This window comes from Musa acuminata, chromosome BXJ2-5, assembly GCF_036884655.1.
Source record: "Musa acuminata AAA Group cultivar baxijiao chromosome BXJ2-5, Cavendish_Baxijiao_AAA, whole genome shotgun sequence".
Classification (NCBI taxonomy): Eukaryota; Viridiplantae; Streptophyta; class Magnoliopsida; order Zingiberales; family Musaceae; genus Musa; species Musa acuminata.
Window position 1 is genome coordinate 2,317,282 of NC_088342.1, and position 19,148 is coordinate 2,336,429.

General features: G+C 39.0%; 3 protein-coding genes across 5 annotated transcripts; 1 reads left to right on the forward strand and 2 right to left on the reverse strand.

The window, feature by feature from the left end:
* Nucleotides 1-2,337: 2,337 nt before the first annotated feature.
* On the reverse strand, nt 2,338-4,037 carry LOC135612101 (protein RGF1 INDUCIBLE TRANSCRIPTION FACTOR 1-like). Its single transcript, XM_065107924.1, has 4 exons — nt 3,799-4,037; nt 3,494-3,694; nt 2,983-3,198; nt 2,338-2,875 (listed from the first exon to the last, which is right to left on the reverse strand). The coding sequence occupies exons 1-4, from the start codon at nt 3,865-3,867 to the stop codon at nt 2,624-2,626; spliced, it is 738 nt and encodes a 245-aa protein (XP_064963996.1). The 5' UTR covers nt 3,868-4,037; the 3' UTR covers nt 2,338-2,623.
* A 5,864-nt stretch (nt 4,038-9,901) lies between these two features.
* Nucleotides 9,902-16,150, forward strand: LOC135612102 (mitochondrial carnitine/acylcarnitine carrier-like protein). The gene is made up of 3 exons (XM_065107925.1): nt 9,902-10,113; nt 15,047-15,438; nt 15,514-16,150. Exons 2-3 carry the CDS (start codon nt 15,047-15,049, stop codon nt 16,010-16,012), a joined length of 891 nt encoding a protein of 296 aa, XP_064963997.1. The 5' UTR covers nt 9,902-10,113; the 3' UTR covers nt 16,013-16,150.
* LOC103983828 (zinc finger CCCH domain-containing protein 56) lies at nt 14,852-19,014 on the reverse strand. 3 transcript variants are annotated; one of them, XR_001978208.2, is made up of 3 exons: nt 17,814-19,014; nt 16,369-17,276; nt 14,852-16,177 (listed from the first exon to the last, which is right to left on the reverse strand). XR_001978208.2 is itself a non-coding variant. In XM_018826720.2 (2 exons), the coding sequence occupies exons 1-2, from the start codon at nt 18,604-18,606 to the stop codon at nt 16,996-16,998; spliced, it is 1,074 nt and encodes a 357-aa protein (XP_018682265.2). In that variant the 5' UTR covers nt 18,607-19,014; the 3' UTR covers nt 16,304-16,995. The 3 variants fall into 3 exon arrangements, 1 of the variants encoding a protein (XP_018682265.2); XR_001978206.2 differs by having other exon boundaries at nt 14,852-16,183; XM_018826720.2 differs by lacking the exon at nt 14,852-16,177 and having other exon boundaries at nt 16,304-17,276.
* Between the last annotated feature and the right edge of the window lie 134 nt (nt 19,015-19,148).

Genomic DNA, 19,148 nt, shown 5'->3' on the forward strand with positions numbered 1-19,148 from the left:
ACTATAGCATAATATAAAAATATTATATTATAGTTTTTTTTTATTATATTACAATATTTTTTGATATTGTTGAAAGCACTATGACCATAGTGTTTTTATAAAATTTATATTTATCATAAAAAATTAATTTAAACATTATTGTTTATTAATTTATATGATTTTTAAAAATTTATTATATATTTGGGCCGTACAAATTTTTTTATAAGATTACATACATACATTCATTTATTAATTTAATTTATTTACTTATTAATTTAAATAAATATATATATGTTTTACTTTTGAATAAATATTAAAAATATTAAAAAGATAAATTTATCATAAATATATTTAATAAACTTTTAATTTTATCAAACATCACTTATGTTAAGGCATATTTAAAATATAATTTCATTTATTATTTTTCAAGCACTTAAAGCATTCCATAACTACCCATTCACTCACTTAAATATTTTTCTTTAGCTATACATTAAAAATATAGATATATTTTCAAAGGCAACCTATATATAACTCTACAAATAACTCATTAGTTTATGCACAGAAGAAAACAATAGTACACTATCGATGCCATCTTCATCACAGCTTGTATCAGCAGTGACCTAATCAGCAGCTTTAAGATGACCGTCACAGTCCATAATTAAACGTGAGACAGGAAGATAAATAATCGTAGATGATTAATTATTTCCCTATCTCTTCTGTAGAGGGACAACACGACGGCTGGGTTTTCAAGATAGCAGACATCTGTAGGTTCTCTGATGTGCACAGCTACCAACTTCATTACTGATGAACCGTGGCGACATGGACATACCTCTGAGATAGCCTTTGCCATGGTTCTGAAAGGAAGAGAACATAGCCGGTCCTTTGACTTCGATACAAAGGAGGCAACGGTGATGGTTCAAGGCATTGTCCAACAATGGATACTCCATTACCCTTCTCCCACGACTTTCAGAATGCTCCTGTAAGGAAGGGAAGAGAAGAGAAGAGAAGATAACAATTTATTGCGGACAACAGGAGTCAGACAATGGCTCAAGGCATCGTCCACAGTGATCACCGGTGCAAACAACGTCAACGTACGTCGTCATCAACCCAAACCCCTCCTCACCCACCCTCTTTTGTCAAAGCAAAGAAGAAAAGGTAGCTCGCCAAACTTTGTCCTACCACCACCATTTACATAAAGGAAAGGTCGAGCACCAGGAGCTCCCATACGTTCCACTCCACCTCTTGTCAACCAAAGCGTGACAAAATCCGAGATTTGTGACCTTAATCACGAATCAAACCCGTGATTTGTATCACCTGTTAACGACAAAAGGGGCTGGCCATCAACGGGGTTGAGAGCGATCGCCACCGACTGATTGTGGTTGACAAGATGGCATGGAGTGAGTGCACCATAATGTGGGGGGGCCTCACTCCAACACTCCCCGGAAACCCAGCTTTAGCTTCCTCTCAGTGGCTGCTTTTGAACGAACTACCAGTGGCCACATCACAGAGGGGAGATGCAGCGATGCGTGGTGGTAGGATTCAGAGCACGTTGAGATATCCGAGAAAGGACTGCAACCGGCCGGCCGGCCGGCTTTGTGGAGGAGATGGCACAGTGAATGCCACTCACCTCCACTTGCTTGCCCTCCTCTTCCTCACTGCGCCATGTGTTCATTGCCACCACCGGAGAGACCAATGGCTCTGAAAGCAAATGCCGCACTTGCCTTGCTTTTGCCTTTCGCATGAATTTTATTTTATCTTCAGGATATTGTTTAATAAATGACTTCGTCTCGTGGTATCATCGATTCGAAGCGGCTACTGGGACCCACCTGTTGGCCATCTGCTCCACCAGTCATACGACAGGTAGATTCTCGGCGAGAAAGTTTTCTAGATGATCGAAGGTTCGTCGCCGTCCGAGTCGGACCAAAAGGCGGCGACGGCACCCGTCAAACAGCATACATCTTGTCGTCCATTTAATTACGTCCACCTGAATGGACCGCGTGGCGGTGTAAGCGTGTCGAGAATTGAAAGGCGAAGAAAGCCGTCCTTTATCTAGACAAAGCACGGCATCGTCGATACCGACTCTTAATGGCTAAGTCTCCCAGAAAGCCGTCCTTTATGAAAAGACGTCACACTCAGAAGCCCAACACGGAAATCATGGCTTCGTTCCCATCTTTATCTGCAACATCAATCGTCGACCGCGAAAAGGGGATCATACGGCTCGGAACGATCGGGCCCCGCCACTTAATCATGTGATCTACCTCCCCAAACCCACCCAAGAAGGAAGGCGGTATAATGCACCCTCGCGTCTCCCCATGGGAAGTGTGTTCCCTTCATCTCTTCCGTTCTCTTAACACCACGTTGTAACGGGAGGTGAAGTAGTATTACACCTAGAAAGAGCAGTACACGAGAACTCTATTACTACGTTCCCATCAAGGCTTGCAGAAGCTTTCACCAACAAGCTCCGCCGTCCTTATCTACAGTGTTTCCCAGCACCGGCCTCCACGCCAAGAAGCACTTTGTGCTGTGAATGGTCTTCCTGTGTTCGCCATGAGCAATGGCTTGACAGCAGCTTTCTCCGAGTAGCTACTATTGTGGTTAATACGTAGTTTTACAAGTCCCTGGTATTGATGATGTGAAGGCAGGCTTAGAACTCCAGCATTAGGCTTCCAAACGGAGCTCTGTGGGGAATTCCCTTCCTCCTCTTGGAGCTGCGGAGGCGGGCGGCGGTCGGCGAGGGCGTGGATGGAGTGAAGCTCTGTGTGCCGTCGTGGCTCTTGTCGCTGCCGCTACTGGCACTCGTGCAAGACTCCTCTGAGTCTGATCCAGCAGTTGACTTCTTCTTCTTCTTCTTGCTGTTCTTTCTGTTCCTGCTGTAGTCAGAGGCGGTGCCGGCAATCTGACATGGACATTTCATCAAGCAATTGGTTAAGGACGAGAAGAAACGATGTCTGTTTGGTGGAAAGGTTAAATGTTGGTAGTAACGAGGAAGGGGCTGGCGGAGACCTTGCAGCCGAGGGAGCAGAAGCGGAAGGAGTCGAGGAGGTTCCGATTGCAGACTTCGCAGGTGTTCGTGACGCCCTTGCCGGGCTTCGGCTGGGGGCGCTCGTTAAGGAAGACGACGCGGGCGCTGTTGATGATGTACGTCTGCACGCCAGTGATGTCCAACACTTTCTGGATCTCGGAGACTCTGATCACGTCGTGGTAGGAAGACCGCCTTATCTGTAACAACAACACCAGAAAAGAACATTTCTCGTCATCAGAAGGATTCAATCCCTTGCGAAAGCATGGCATTAACGAGAAGCGGTCCAAAGAATGGACAAAAATAGGATTTGGCAAGAAGAAATAATGGATTTGGATCGAGATGGTTGCTTTGATGAGGAACAGGGAGGTCATCCAAGAAGCCATTTTTATGGCGGCAAAAAGGCGGAGTAGATTCCACTACAATCAAAGACGTTGACACGCACCTAAAGCTAATTGAACGGGGAATTGAAGGCAAGAAGAAGCAGCAACGGACCTGGATTGCTCGGTGGCCGCCGTGGTGAGAGAGGCACCGGGAACAGAGGGCGCCGCTGTTGCAGTCGAGGCAGTACATGTTACACTCGCTCTTGTGGGAGTCCGCGTGCAGCTTGCATTGCACGAAAAAGCGCGTCGACAGCAGCGGCCGCAGCCACGGCGGCCACTTCTCCTCCTCCTCCTCCAGCCCCCCTCCTCCTCCCTGCGCCCCGTTCCTTGGTGTCAGAACCCACACCAACGCCAAAACCCGGAGAAGAGAGACACAACGAAAGCTACAAAAGTCGAGCACAAGAAAGAGATGCTCACCATCACTCGTCTGTTCTTGATGTTAAGCTCTCTAAACGGAGATTCTTGATCGATCGCCACATTGATCATCGGAAAAAAAAAATCACACCTTTTCCTCCGCTTATCTTGATCTTGGAGTCACAGAGCCAATACCAAAAGGGACAAGAATGGATTCAGGGGAGAAAGAAAGCAGAACAGATGCAGGGGTAGAGAAGGGGTCTCTGTAAGCAAGGGAGACAGAGAGAGAGAGAGAGAGAGAGAGAGAGAGGGGGGGGGGTTTAAGGTGCTTTAATTGCAAGGAAGTCTCCTTTTCTTGCTCTCTCATCCTCCTGCCCACCACCCTCATGGATGTCTTTTTCCTCCACTATTTACCTATGCTTTTTTTATCCAATCAATTACAGTAATGCCACTATAATGCTTATGGCATCCTCAACCATTTGACCTATTTATGCATGTTTATTGTTGGGAACTTCATGTTGTTGAGACTTGTAGCAATAGGGTCTGTGGAGTGTGATTTGATGCCCAATTAGGTGCAAATATGTTTCATCAAGTAGACAATAATAGATGATTCAATAGTATATATATATATATATATATATAGGTCACAATTAAATGCCCCATAAATGTGGACTTTCTTCCCCTTAATCTGACAAGAATGCTAGAGCAGCATTTTTGTTCTTTAGCCAAAGAGGGGTCATGTTTGGAGCAATTCCCAAACGAGTGCCAAATGTTAGTAAACTAATAACCTAAATATATCTATCATTAATTTTGATTATATCCTTTAATTTCATAATTTTCAATTGTGTTATCTAAAAGAATAGTTGGAGACAATATTACAATTTTTTTGAGGTGCAAAGAATACACCATGAAGAGAGAATTATCTTATGTGGTAAATTACAAGGCATCATGCATAATCTAAGCACATGATCTTATCACCATGCTCTCACAGCATCATAGTTGAGGCCTCCTTCGTCAAACCATTCATCCTTTTTTTGTTTGTTTTTGGTTAAAGTAAGTTTAGCTTCATAATTGTCCCAATCATTCTTCTACATTAACATTAGTTTTAGGAGTTTTCTGCACCCTCTTAAGTCGTCTGCTTCATGTGACTAACATGGAGATGCAATTGTTGCTGTCCATTTCCACCTTTCACATGATGGATGGAGCTCAAAGTGCATGCAACAGGAGTTCCTCATACTTGCTATTATTTTATGAGATGCATATTGAGCGGTACATGTTGGGTGGCTCACTTCTCCTGCAGTAGTGGAATCGGATCCCCTCTTGGCTGCATCAACATTATTCTTTTACTTTTTTCTTCTCCGCAAAAAATTCTTTGCCCACTGAGAGTCACAGTTTCTTTACATACGGCATATTGGCACAATGTGATCACTCGATCTGGTAGGAAGGCAGAGGTTGAAATGTTCGGACGGATGAGGATGAGGATGAGATGCGTTGGGATCGTGGAGGAGGCGGAATTAAACGTGTTCTAAGTGTTTTATTAAAAGAAAAAATTATTAAAGATTTATTATTATTGATTCTCAAATGGTTTTTAAAATAGAATGATTTATTTTTTAATATAATTAATGTAATATATCTTTGGGGATTATATAAATCCCATATTAAGTCATGAAATACATGAAGTTTCTAAAATTATAAAGTATTTTTTTAGAGAAATATAACAGGCTGAAGCTTTTTTTTTAGAGAAATTATGAAGTTTTTTCTGAGAGAAATATAACAGATAAATATAATTATACTTTTCCTTTGATAACTCTATCATTTTTTTCTATTAAGTTCAACATTTGGTATCAAAACATAAGTTAAGCTATAATATCTTCCTCAAGTACCATTCAAATTCAAATCCCCATATTAACAAAAGAAAATTATGATGCATCCAAATGAAGATTCTTCTATGCTCCTAAAATACATGAGAGTTTGTAGAAAATGAATATGTTAAACCAAGTCTAGCATAAAAAGGAGCAATAAATGTAGAAGCAAGAAAGCAACTCAAAAATAGAAGAAAGGAGAAAAAGGATTTATTCACGATCTACTAAGGACTTAATGATATAATGTTCGAGATCATCGCTTTAGCAAATACTTCAAAGAAGGCTTAGAAAATGCTTCAAAAAGCATTTAGTGGTATTGATATGGTAAAGAAACTTCATCTAAGTTTTACAAGCCAAGTTTGAAAAATTATAACAAGATACTTCTGAAACTATTTCTCATTACTTCTTAAAAATTATTTTTATTATTTATTAAATGAGACGAAATGATGAACAAATAAGTGATCAAAGAGTAATAAAAAAAAATACTGAGATCTCTAGATCCAAAATATGATTTTATTACTGTTGTAATTAAAGAATATAAATATTTAGAAAAAATATCTTTAAAAGAAGTTCCCTTCAAGTTCATAAACAAATGATTACAAAAAGAGAAAAAGATAAAACTATGAAGCAAGCACTACAAACAAAGCTTACTCTTGAAAATAAAGATATATCAAATTCTCAAAGAGGAAGAGAACGTGGAAAAGAGAAAGAAGAGGTAGAAATTAAACAAATTAAAAATATACAAGCAAGATGATAGAGAAAATTCTAGCCAAAGAGGTCGAGGTTATGGTCGAGGACGTGGCCAAGGCCATCGACGTGGTAGAAACTCTAAAAGGTCTAAAATACAATGCTATGTTTGCAAAAGATATGAACATTATTTCTATGAATGCTATTATAAATTTTGTTGAGAAAGAAAAAATGAAAATCAAGTTTTGCTAACGAGTTATGAGAATTTGAAAGAGGATCAGTCTATAATATGATATATAGATACAGAAGCCTCAAATCACATGTGTGACATCAAAGAGCTATTTTCAGAAATGAATATAAGTTATTCCAAAAATATTACATTTGGTGATTTGTTTCAAAGACCAGTAAGAGGCAAAGGTAAAATTCTCCTTGAACTTAATAATGATAAAGAAATATGCATTTATTCGTAATATGAAAAATAATATTCTAAGCTTGGGGTAATTACTTAAAAAATATTATAATATTAAGATGAAAAATATGACTCTCTCAATTCATGACAATAATAACACATTAATATCACATGTGAAAATAACAAAGAATAGAATGTTTTTCATATATTTATATATCTTTAATCAGTCAAATTATTTTAAAACTGATATTGAGGATATTTCTACACTATGACATCTTAGATATGCTAACTTAAATTTTGAGGTTTTGAAACTTCTAAAGAAGTATAATATAGTAACAGGAATGCCAAGAATTGATCACCCATCAAAATTATATGAAGTATGTGTCATAGGTAAGCAAGAAAGAAAACATTTCAAAGTTAAAAGAATAAAAAAAACATGACATCGGCTTAATCTGGTGCACTTAGATGTTTGTGGCCTTATTAGTCTAGTATAACTTAGAGAAAGCTGATATTTTCATACATTCACTAATGATCATAGTGGCAAAACTTGGGTTTACACGTTAAAAGCAAATAAAGAAGTTCTAAGAAAATTTAAAGAATTTAAGGATTTGGTTGAAAGATAAAGTTGTTGTAAGATTAAATGTTTAAGAACACATAGGGGTGGTGAATATATATTAAATAAATTTAAATTTTTTTATAGAAATAATAAAATTATGAATCAATTTACTATGCCATACACACCTGAACAAAATAGTATCTTAGAAAGAAAAGATAGGGCTATCCTTAATATGGTCCGACGCATGTTAAATGAAAGAAAAATTCATAAAAAAATTTGGGGAGATGCTGTTGCTTGTGTAGTTTATTTGCTTAATAGGTTTCCAACAAAACGAATTGATAATGTTATACTAGAAGAAGTATGAAGCTTATAAAAACCAAGAGTTGATCATTTGAGAATTTTTGGAAGTGTTACATTTACTAACATACCAGAAGAAAAGAGAATAAAATTAGAGGATAAAAATCAGAAATGTATTTTGCTAGGTTATCTAAAGAATTCTAGTGGTTACAAACTCTCCGATCCTATCACAAATAAAATTATAGTATTAAGAGATGTTGATTTTGATGAACAATAGATTTAGAACTGGAAAAGTAATGAGCAGCATAAGAAAGCTATAGCTTCATAAGAGAATGATATAATACAAGCAAGCACCAAAGTGGTTTTGTCGGAATCATCACCTAAATCAGCTAGGTCACATGATTCAAGAAGATCGGAGCTATATGATGTGACTCAAAAGATTGATACTCTCAATGATCCATTAACCTTCGAAGAAGCTTGTAGAGAAGAAAAATGATGATAAGCTATGAATGACGAGATTCATGCCATTAATAAAAATAATACATGTGAGCTTATTACACTTTCAAAAGACCACCAAGCTATTGATACTAAGTGGATCTTCAAAACAAAAAGAAATATAAAAGAAGAGGTGAAGAAATACAAGGCTCGATTGGTTACAAAGGGATACAAACAACAATATGGGATTGACTCTGAAGAAATATTTGCACTGGTTACTCGACTAGAGATATTAAGATTACTTATCTTTCTAACAGTTAAAATGAAATGAAAAATTTTATAAATAGATGTCAAATCAGTATTTCTTAATGAAGTTCTTGAAGAAGAGGTATATATTCAATAACCCTCCAAGGAAGGTAAAGATGAATACATTAATCCAACTTATTATAAAAGTCAAATTGGATGTTTAAGGTATTTGGCATGCACTCAACTTGATATACTATTTAGAGTTGATTTAATAAGTAGATATATGGAAGTTCCTAAAACATCTCATTAAAATGTTGTTAAAAGAATTTTATAATATATTAAAGGAACAATTGAGTATGAAATATTCTATTCATCATCTAAAAGGTTGGAGCTCATTAGACATAGTGATAGTGATTATGTTGGAAGCTACGATGATCGAAAAAGTACAACTAGATTTGTATTTTATTTTGGTGAAGCTACATTCACTTGGTCTTCAAAAAAGCAACAGATCTTTGCTCTATCAATAGCAGTTTCTTCTAGTGTTTGTCATGCAATATAGTTAAGAAGATTACTCCAAAAACTTCATAAGCCGAGAAGTCAACCATTTATGGAGTTCAGCCAAAGTGTATTCCTTAGCTCTCTTAAACTCATTTTGTGCTCGCTACGTTTCCCTTGGAACCTCCAACTCTACTAACTTAAGTATCGAAGGTACTTTATTAAGATATATCAAAACATACATCAGATTAGTGATAAGTTTAGATGATGGACCCAAGGTTGGATTCGAACTGTTGATGTGTTCGATAATCATAATTCATAGTGACAAACATAAAATATAAAATAATTTTTTTAAAGAATTATGATATTTTTAATCTTTTTTCTAATTTTTTTAAAATAGGTTTCTTTTTTAATTAAAAAAATTACCTTAAATTGTTAGAACATAATCCAGTATTACACTAACTTAATCAAGAAATCTAACAAAATTATATTTTAATAAATAAAAAGTACATAAAAAGAATTAAAAAATAATACTAAAATCTGAGGGACACGACCCTATACCATAACATCTCACACATTCCTAATTTGTCCACAATATTTATGTTCAATGGAATATTACTTACAGTAAGTTCAAGATGATGTGCCTTTAAAGTCTCCATTTCTTCCTACAAAATCTAATAATATGAGGCATAACTTTTCTTTTCTAAAATATGAGGCATTTTCTGCTTAGATCTATTAACTTTATTTCTTTTACAAAACATCTATAAATATAAAATAAAACACGCAATTGACTTATAAAAAAATTACAAAGATTAATAATGAAAGTGAAACTGACATATTACAATGAGAAGAATATGATAAGATTGCATACTTGTCAGAATTCCAAAATGTAACCAAATTAGATCATATGAGTTGATATAGATTTTGAGCTATCATAATGAATAGACTTTTGGGCTTTATGGCCCAAATATGGCCCAATTTAGACACGTACTCTTTTCGTGAACGTCTACGTCATTGCCAACGTAATCCGACCAACCCAAATAACCGCCGCACCCATGTTGGACACCGCCGGTCCCACAACACGAGGGATTCCACTACACCACCACGTGTAGCTAATGGCTCTCCTCTCCGCGTTTCCATCTCCGCCGTTCGCGAGTGGGGCTGCTCAACGCATCCACCAGCAGTCAGCACCATGCTGCTGCCTTTTGTCAGCATCTTCCTTCCTCTAAGCTTTGCGAGGCGCCTCCTTGCGGATGCTAATAAAATATTTCCTTCTTCCCTCCTGTGATGGGGAGGCCAACTCACGAACTACAAGAAGCCGCCTCCGTTTCGTTCCTTCTTTCCTGCGCTGAGCTTGGGACGCGAAATAGATCAAAGGAGGGTCCGACGAGGTAAAGTTCTCTGCTTTCGCCTTCCGTTGCCCTGCTTTTGCGAAGATATTGATGGTACTTGTCGATTGCCTCTTGGATTCGAGACTGCTTGTTCTTGGATTGTCGAGTAGTTGGCGCGAACGTTGTTTGGGTTGTGTTAAGGTTCTTGAACGCATCTTGTTTGTTAAAATGATCATATACTAATTGTTCAAGTAAAATCTTTTGCGGGTGACCCATACCATATGGTGCTCCAACATGAAACAGTCAAGGTGTGGGTAGGTAAGGGGCTGTCAGATGCTTGGACAGCCTAGTGAATCTGGCACAGATCCGGATTGTTGTGACTTTTCCTTGTATGATCTAGCTGGACTATGAGCAAGTATGATAGAGAGAATGCTGTCCAACTTCTGAGGTAGGGATTTCTAGAGTAGACAAGAATTACTACGGGAAAGAAGGAAGAAGTTTAGATGGGTCTCAGCTTAAAGGAATCGTCCATCTAGGTGTTTGATGTATTGCTTCAACTTGATCTGGATTGAAATCTTCATTGTGCATTTATTTGGCTCTTCAAAGAAACAAAAATTTCTTCCTAAAAATCTGTCAAAACATAGAGATGATTCAATTGTTTGTCTTTCTCTGTGTTTCACATTCTACACAATGGCATGTGATCCTTCTGAATCATCCTTTTTTGGCCTTCTTCAAGAAGGAAGGTTTTTGTGATTGCTATTGTTGTGGTTGTGGTTGTGGTGGTGGTGCTCCTGTGGGTTGGTGGGTGGGAATTTTGGCTGGTGTTGCTTACAGCTAATCAAAGGCATGTCTATGCAATCTCACAGCTAAAATAAACATACTGTGTAGATCTCCCATGTATTATGTGCCAAAATTGGTTTAGGTAGAAGCTTTAGTTCTAATTTTGTTAATGTCGCTTAGTCGTTTTAACTATCACGTTTGTTCCACCTATCAAACGAAGATATTCTTATGCAAGTTATTTCTATAAAGCTTCTGAAATTTTGGCCACATCATATAGTTTTAGAGTACATTTTATAGCATGGTATATTAGAAGTTGCTGTTGCTGAATCTGAAGCAGCAGTTTACATGTAATTTGGTGTCTATTTAATGGTAAACAAACATAAGAAGATCATTTTTAAAGAGTAAGTTATTCACTTATCACTTTTATTTATTTTATATTGTTAATTTTTATGTTTTATGTTTCTTTCAATAGTTTGACATTGTAAGTTAACTATTTTTCTCCACAATAAGGAACTGATTTCTCTCGTTCTTATCAATCAATTTACTAGAATCCTTTATAGTAATAATTTCTTATTTTGTTTCCATTATGCATTAGTTGGTAATCAAGAATCTTGCTCTTGGTGTTAGCATAATAAATTTATGATTAAGAAATTAAGAAGTATGCTTTATATTTATCACCTATAATAATAGATTTTATGTATCATAAACTTAATTTACTAAGTATAACCGTATAGTCCATCAAGATAAGATTTAGTGGCAATAATAATAGTAATAGCGACAATATTAATGACAATGGTAGTGGTAATTTTGATAGTGACCACCTTCGTGATGGAAGCAATCGCAACAACCCCAACAATAATGATTAGGGAGTGCTAGCCCTATGGGCATGTTAGAAGCACAAGAAATGAGGATGACTTGATAACTTTGAGAGATTTGCAACATGCTCACCAACTTGGGTTTTAGCGTCAACAGAGTTCATGATGATGGTAGGATCAATCTTGTCAGAGTTGATGCTTATGACCAGCCTAATCATCAACACGGGCCCACAATCCAATGTAGGCAACCAGCCAATAAAGATATGTTAGACGAAGAAGAAGGAATTGTGGACTATCATAGAATCAACTAAGGAAGAGGTGTAGGCACGACTCAACCTAGACACTTTAAACCAACGTGGTATTATCTGCCCACAACAACCAATAGTATATGATGATGATTCAAAAGATGACAGTGAATGATACAGAAGACATCAAACACCACTCATGTGAAATAGACTGTTTAAGGATTACCTCCTCAAAGAAGACCTTCCTAGTTTTAATAGCCACCTCAGCATTGAAGCTTTTCTTGATTAGAGTTATGAAGTAGAGAAATTTTTCGAGATGATGGATGTTTATGATTATAAACAAGTCAAGCTTGTTGCATACAAGTTAAAAGGAGGTTTAATGGCTTAGTGGGATACATTACAGAATAACAAAAGAAGACAAGGAAAAAGCATCAGTACAGAAATGACGAAAGATGAAGCAACTTCTCAAAAGAAAATTCCTACCCCCAGATTATGAACAACTATTGTTTTAACAATACCAAAACTATATCCAAGGCACTTGATTCGTAACTGAATATACTGAAGAATTCTTATGCCTTTCAACTAGATATAACTTATCAGAGTTATAAGACCAACAAACAACAAGGTATATCAATGGACTGAAATTTATAATTAAAGATAGAATGTCTTTTAACTCCGTTATGGATAATAGATGAAGCTCACAATATGACATTAACGACTGAAATATTATTGACTCGACCTCTAATTGCTACTCGGCAATTCTCTACTCCGGTAACACGATCTGCTCTTAACAAAGAGAAGTTGTGAATCAATACAACCCACAAATCAAGGCATAAATACTGGTAGAGGGAAGCAAGGCATATCCCAACTACCATAAACAATCCATATGCTCGAACCCTGGTTAAGAAGTGTTTCAAATGTGGGAAGCCTGATTATCGTTTCAACGAGTGTTGTGCTCGTACTATCAACCTTACGGATCACAAAGATAACTTTAAAGAAAAAGGACATGCCCAAGAGATGTGATTGATGATATTGATAATGCTGAAATAGTAGAGGAAGAAGGGGAATAGGCCTCATGTGTTATAAAAAGATTATTACTCACCCAGGCAAGAATATCCATCTCAATATAAGAAAATATTTTATTTTCAATGCAGTGTTAATAACAAAGTCTATGCATTGATCATAGACAATGGAAGCTATGACAACATTGTATCTAAATCATTGGTGAGGCACTTAAATTTGTAGATGATAGCTCATCCAATACCATATAAGCTAGGGTGGATTAAAGAAGGCCCAACTATCACTGTAACTAAGATCTATAGAGTTCATCTCTCGATTGGAAAAATCTACAATATAAAAGTTATATGTGAGGTAGTTGACATGGATGGGTGCCATATAATACTTGGAAGGCCATAGCAGTACAATGTGAATGCAACCCACCTTGGAAGAAAGAATATCTTTATATTCTAGTGTAACGGGAAGAAAATTGTCATTCTACCGACTAACAAAAAGGGAGATGAATCCAAACACTTCTAAAGTGGAGAAAAAATATTTCTTATCTATTTCCAACTTTATGCAGTAATTCATTATCAGTTATAAAGGGCGAAGAGCCACATGAGCCACATGAAGTAAAGATACCAAACAAACTAAAATCGATATCGGAAGAATTCAAATAGATCACCCTTGAAGAGTTACCAGATGGGCTTCCACACATGTGAGGTATTCATCACCAAATTGATTGAGCTTCAAGAGCAAGTCTACCAACTTTACCTCACTACCAGATGAACCCAAAAGAAAATAAAATGAGAGAGAAGATGTTCAAAGAAGGAGATATGGTTATTGTGTACTTAAGAAAAGAGAAATTTCTCGTAAACACTTATAACAAATTGAAGCCGAAGAATTATGGTACCTATAAGGTGTTAAAGAAAATCAATAACAATACGTATGTGATTGATTTACCAAATGATTAGGAAATCTCAAATACCTTCGAATGTTATAGACTTAACTAATTTCTAAATAAAAATCCATTATGTCCACACTTAAACTCAAGAATCACTTTTTTGTCAAGTGGAGTGGATTAATACAAAGCAGAAGTAAGGCTATTTCAAAAAGTAAGTTGCATACTTATCATTTTTTTTATTCCAAATTGTTAATTTTTTTATGTTTTATGTTTCTTTCAATAATCCCATATTGTTAGTTAGTTAGTTTACAAGACCTTAAACTAGTATAAATAAAAACCTCTTCTAAACCTATGAAATCATCAAAAAATAATATCTCTAAGTATTATAAATATTTTCTCTAGATAAGAAGTTGATTTCCCTTGTCCTCCCTTATCAAGTCAGTTTACTAGAACTCTTTCTAGTAATAATTTTTTATTTTGTTTCACAACTACATTTAGCGTACAAAACTAGATTTCTTTTATTGTTTCTTGCTAATAACCATAACAAATGTTCCTAGGATTGACAAATAGAAGTTGTAACTGATTAAACATTTAAGTCTGTCATGTACTCTTTACCGGAGCAGAAATAGATGTTTCTTTCTATCGCTGTCATCTTTGGATCTTTTGGATACAAGGACATAGATGGATAGTTACTGAACAAACACATCTTTCACTGGCTTTGTGTGACCTTCAGATCAAGGATCAGGTAGTACTATCTTTATATAATCTAATTAGTGGTCCAACAATTTATCACCTAATACAACTTCTTTTCAAAAGAAATCTACATGGCTTTACCTAATCTGCCTCCCAGTTGATCACTAGCATGAGGTGTCAGATTCTCTAGCTTTTGATTTTTCACAAGCTTGTATATCCATGGTTTGAGTTTGATTTCATAACCAAAGAAAGATTAGTGGTTAGGTGTTATAGAACATCCTACTGGATACAAAATGATGAAAATGCCTATCAAAATTAACCAACCATATGTATTTCCAGAATTCAGAATGCTTCTTTTAGCACAATGACATACTAATGCTTACTTTTATTGCAACTATTGTCTAAGTTGTAGCTCAAGCCAAGTGGAAGAGTATGTTTCTTTGTAGAACAATGCAATACTAACCTGGGGTATCATGCATTGTTATGGAAATTTGACAGTAGACTTCCCCATTACAAAGAACTTGAATCCTGTTCAGCCATTGATCTTTTGACTGTAACAGATGGGGGATGCAGCCAAGGATCTGACTGCTGGAACTGTTGGAGGGGCAGCACAGCTGATCGTGGGGCATCCTTTCGACACCATCAAGGTCAAGCTCCAGAGCCAGCCAGCACCACTCCCTGGCCAACCTCCCAAGTACTCTGGCGCCATGGATGCAGTCAAGCAAACAATGGTTGCTGAAGGACCGAGGGGCTTATACAAAGGGATGGGTGTTCCACTTGCAACCGTCGCAGCATTCAATGCTGTGTTGTTCACGGTGAGGGGACAAATGGAGGGGTTGCTGAGGTCAGAACCGGGGGCTCCCCTCACAGTGAATCAGCAAATGGTATGTGGTGCTGGTGCTGGAGTTGCAGTTTCCATCCTTGCATGTCCTACAGAATTGATCAAGTGCAGGTTCTTCTTCTTCCTCTTTGCTCTTTTATCTGTTGCCGTCAAGTAGCTACAGTTGATGCAGAGCCTTGTAAACAGGCTGCAAGCGCAGAGTGCCTTGGCAGGCTCAGCAGCCTCATCTGCGGCAGCGAAGTATGGAGGACCAATGGACGTGGCAAAGCATGTCGTCCGGGAAGCTGGTGTGAGAGGCCTCTTCAAAGGCATGGTGCCGACCTTGGCGCGTGAAGTCCCCGGGAACGCCGTCTTGTTCGGCGTCTACGAAGCCCTTAAGCAGTACTTTGCAGGGGGTAAGGACACTTCGGGACTAGGGAGGTGGCCTCTGATGGTTGCCGGAGGGCTGGGCGGCGCCTCCTTCTGGCTGTCCGTCTATCCCACGGATGTGGTGAAGAGCGTGATCCAGGTGGACGATTACAAGAACCCCAAGTACTCTGGTTCGGTCGGTGCCTTGAGGAAGATTGCGGCGGCCGAAGGTATCAAAGGCCTGTACAGAGGCTTTGGACCAGCCATGGCTCGCAGTGTGCCAGCCAATGCCGCCTGCTTCTTGGCATATGAGATGATCAGATCCAGTCTTGGGTGACCTCCCCAACCACATCGATAAGATTATTTGAGAAATGCGGCTAAAGCCATTTGTTGGGTGTTGGGCATTTGCTTTGTTCTTGACATGTTGACTTCTTTGTACTCTCACGGGAAGCAGAAGAGTTCTTGACATATTTGACTTCTCTGAGTTATCGCCCGTCTTTCTCTGGTGCTATCAAGAACAGGCATCAAAGCATGAAAATGAGATATAGCACAGAAGATCCGCAGTAATTTGAGTCTATTGTGATGGAAGTCAAAATGGAAATCTTGTGACATGATAACAAAGACAGACTAAAAAAAGACTAATAGAATAACAACGGATGCTAAATTAAACTAATGTTCAGTTCATGAACTGACCGGCACAAACATCATTAGCCATCTTAGTACGTTAACAGTAGGAGGAAAGACTCCCAATGTGCACAGAGATATTGAGTACAATATTTCCGTTCTATAATAAACTTCAGAAGCATTCTTGCAGCCAGCCAGAAACCTTTGTCATGTCTGGCTGACACTGGTTTACTTGATATGGATCAATCACAGCGGCAAGCCAAGAACCAACTGATGCTGATGAGAGTTAGCAACTTGCCTCCAAAATTTAGGTTCAAGGACTATCAAGCGTTTGTTAGTGAAATGCTGATTCTTGAAGCTGAAAGAGTCGCGCAATTTTTTGCAAAATTTCTTGAGAAGCAGCATACTGAAATCACAATCTCCAAGGTGAACAGTCGTAGATATACTCTTGAAAACCAGCAAAAGAAGCATATAGTAATCACACTTCCTCAAAATACAGTCTTCAGATTTCCAAGGTTTTATAATTACCATGCCGATAGATACCCCACTTCCTGCATATGGCAGCACATCACTAGCTGCCTTCAGTACTCCACAACCTCGGAACAGAACCTTTATCTCAGGTGGCACAGCATAAAATGGAGATAACCGACTAATTATTCTATTAGTAGGTAACCTGGTGCTTCTGCATTCAAGGTTCTACTCAATGTCATCAATCCAGTCACCATAAATCTTACTAATTTTGTCCGGGCCCTTCCACTTCTCAACTGACCTCTGTCCCTGCCTCTGTATGGAACCAGCAGACCTCTGCGAAGGAACACCAATATGATACATATCTGCATGAGGAACCGAGATGCTTGAAGCAACAGAAGCATCTGATGGAGCCTTTGTCAATGTCCCTGCTTGCTTTGAATCTGGAGTGGCCGAGGAGACATCTCTACCTTCTGTCTCCATAAGACCCCCACCGTATCTGTGAAGTTCTGAAGCCACAATATTTAATCATTAATGAGAATAATATACTGCAAGCACATCCTAGTATACACTAAACACAGCAAAAATATTCACACAAATATGAATATGATGCCGAGAGTAAAGATCATAACTGGCTGGTCAAGGAGCTTCTATGCAAATGATAAAAATCAATTCAAGCAGTACCGAACCTTAAACTCATTCAGTAGACAGAAGCCCAATTCAAGATAAATGACATCAAAAAAGAATAATAATAATAATACACATACTCTACATACCAGACCATGAAGCTCCACTCAGCATGTTTTTTCGGTAAATGAAGCGTGTAAAGCCATCAAGGAAATCAACTAATCATGGTATATGGCCAACGAAACTAGTGCCAGAAGGTAAATCAATACGTTTGTACAATTCAAGAATAAAACTAATACATCGCAGATCTTCTCTTAAGTTTTCATTATAGCTCATCATAATCTGAAGCACACATGAAACACCTTACGGCTGTTGCACCTACAGATGGATTTCAGTGTTAACAAGGTAGTCTGTCATACCTGCTGCACCATGAGCAAAGTGGCACTTGCTGCCAAATGGGCAATACCCCGTCATCTCCCACTTGTTACATATCCTTGTCTTCCAGTTCGAAGGCTTCTGAGTCGACCCATTCGCTCCACCCCCATATCCACTACCTCCAACTGTGGGTGACAGACTGATCGCCACGCTCTCCCGAGCCTTAGATTGCTCATCATGGATGAAAGTGCAGGTATCCCCATATGGGCACCCCTCTTCCGTGTAGAACTTCTTACACCGCCTTCCTTTATAGGATCTTTCGGAATCCCCAATCACGATCGACGAGCTCATCGTTGGTATCTGACGCTCCTCTCTGGCCTCGGAGCCCTCCTCGTGAGCTGCCACAATCTCCTGCCAGTTTGGAGGCGGCTTGCGGAGCTCCTCAATCCCATGAGCAAAATTACAGTTCGTGATGTATGGGCAAGTCCCTGCACGGAATTTGCAGCACAGCTTGGTCTTGAAGAACATTTTCCCAATGGCTTTGGAGCTGGTGGACCTATTATTACCCTGAGAGTCCCCTTGGGAGTTCCGAGATCTCTTGCCGGGAGGCTGCTCGCTGCCCGCCCGGGACTGGGATTGGCGGCCGTCGTAGGCAGAGTTGAAGCCAGCATCGGCGGACGCGTCTCCGCTCCAAGCACGGTAATCCTCATCGGTCGCCCACAGGAGCTGGTCACTCCCTCCTGGGAGCCAGGAATCGCGGCCGGGAGGCCCAGACGCGTCCGGAATGATCGCGATGGCATTGCTTCCGGGATACGAAGTTCCACCACCGTAATCCATAGAAAATGTTCGCGAAATCCGGACCAGAGAGACCAAGATCCCAAATTTCCACCAACGGAGCGGAAGAACGAGCCCGCAAGCTAAGAACCAGGATGGAATCGTTGCCAAGAGCTAGGTTCCGAAAAGAAGGAACCGAACCACGAAGAAGCAGCCAAAGAAATCCACCAAAGACTGGTCAGAGGAAGTGCCGAGGAGACGCCATTTCGAGGGAGAGCGACGCCCTAATCGAGGAAATCCACTAAAGAAACAGCCAAGAACAGAAGAAGCCCTATGGATTGATCGGGGGTAACGTTGACGGCGAGCAAGAAGGAGCAAGGGCGAGGCCCGTGGAAACCCTAGCCAAGCAAACGGCAAAAGAAAACCGAGCACTCGGAAGACGGAGGAGGAGCACGAGGAGGTAATTTGTTGCATCATCTTCGTTTTCTATTTTAGCTCGAGAGTGACGAAATGTGGCACCGCTCGCTGCCTCGTGATTGGATGGATGGGTGGGCGACCCGGGTGGGACCCTTAGTTGTGAGGCGAGCAGTAGCTAAACACGTGCA

Coding starts and splice junctions, on each gene's coding strand:
- LOC135612101 (XM_065107924.1), bottom strand. CDS start 3,867: ATGATCAATGTGGCGATCGATCAAGAATCTCCGTTTAGAGAGCTTAAC. Junction 3,199..3,493: donor GCGGCCACCGAGCAATCCAG/GTCCGTTGCTGC, acceptor TTGTTGTTACAG/ATAAGGCGGTCTTCCTACCA. Junction 2,876..2,982: donor TCTGCTCCCTCGGCTGCAAG/GTCTCCGCCAGC, acceptor TGTCCATGTCAG/ATTGCCGGCACCGCCTCTGA.
- LOC135612102 (XM_065107925.1), top strand. CDS start 15,047: ATGGGGGATGCAGCCAAGGATCTGACTGCTGGAACTGTTGGAGGGGCA. Junction 15,439..15,513: donor ACAGAATTGATCAAGTGCAG/GTTCTTCTTCTT, acceptor CCTTGTAAACAG/GCTGCAAGCGCAGAGTGCCT.
- LOC103983828 (XM_018826720.2), bottom strand. CDS start 18,606: ATGGATTACGGTGGTGGAACTTCGTATCCCGGAAGCAATGCCATCGCG. Junction 17,277..17,813: donor CTTTGCTCATGGTGCAGCAG/GTATGACAGACT, acceptor TTGTGGCTTCAG/AACTTCACAGATACGGTGGG.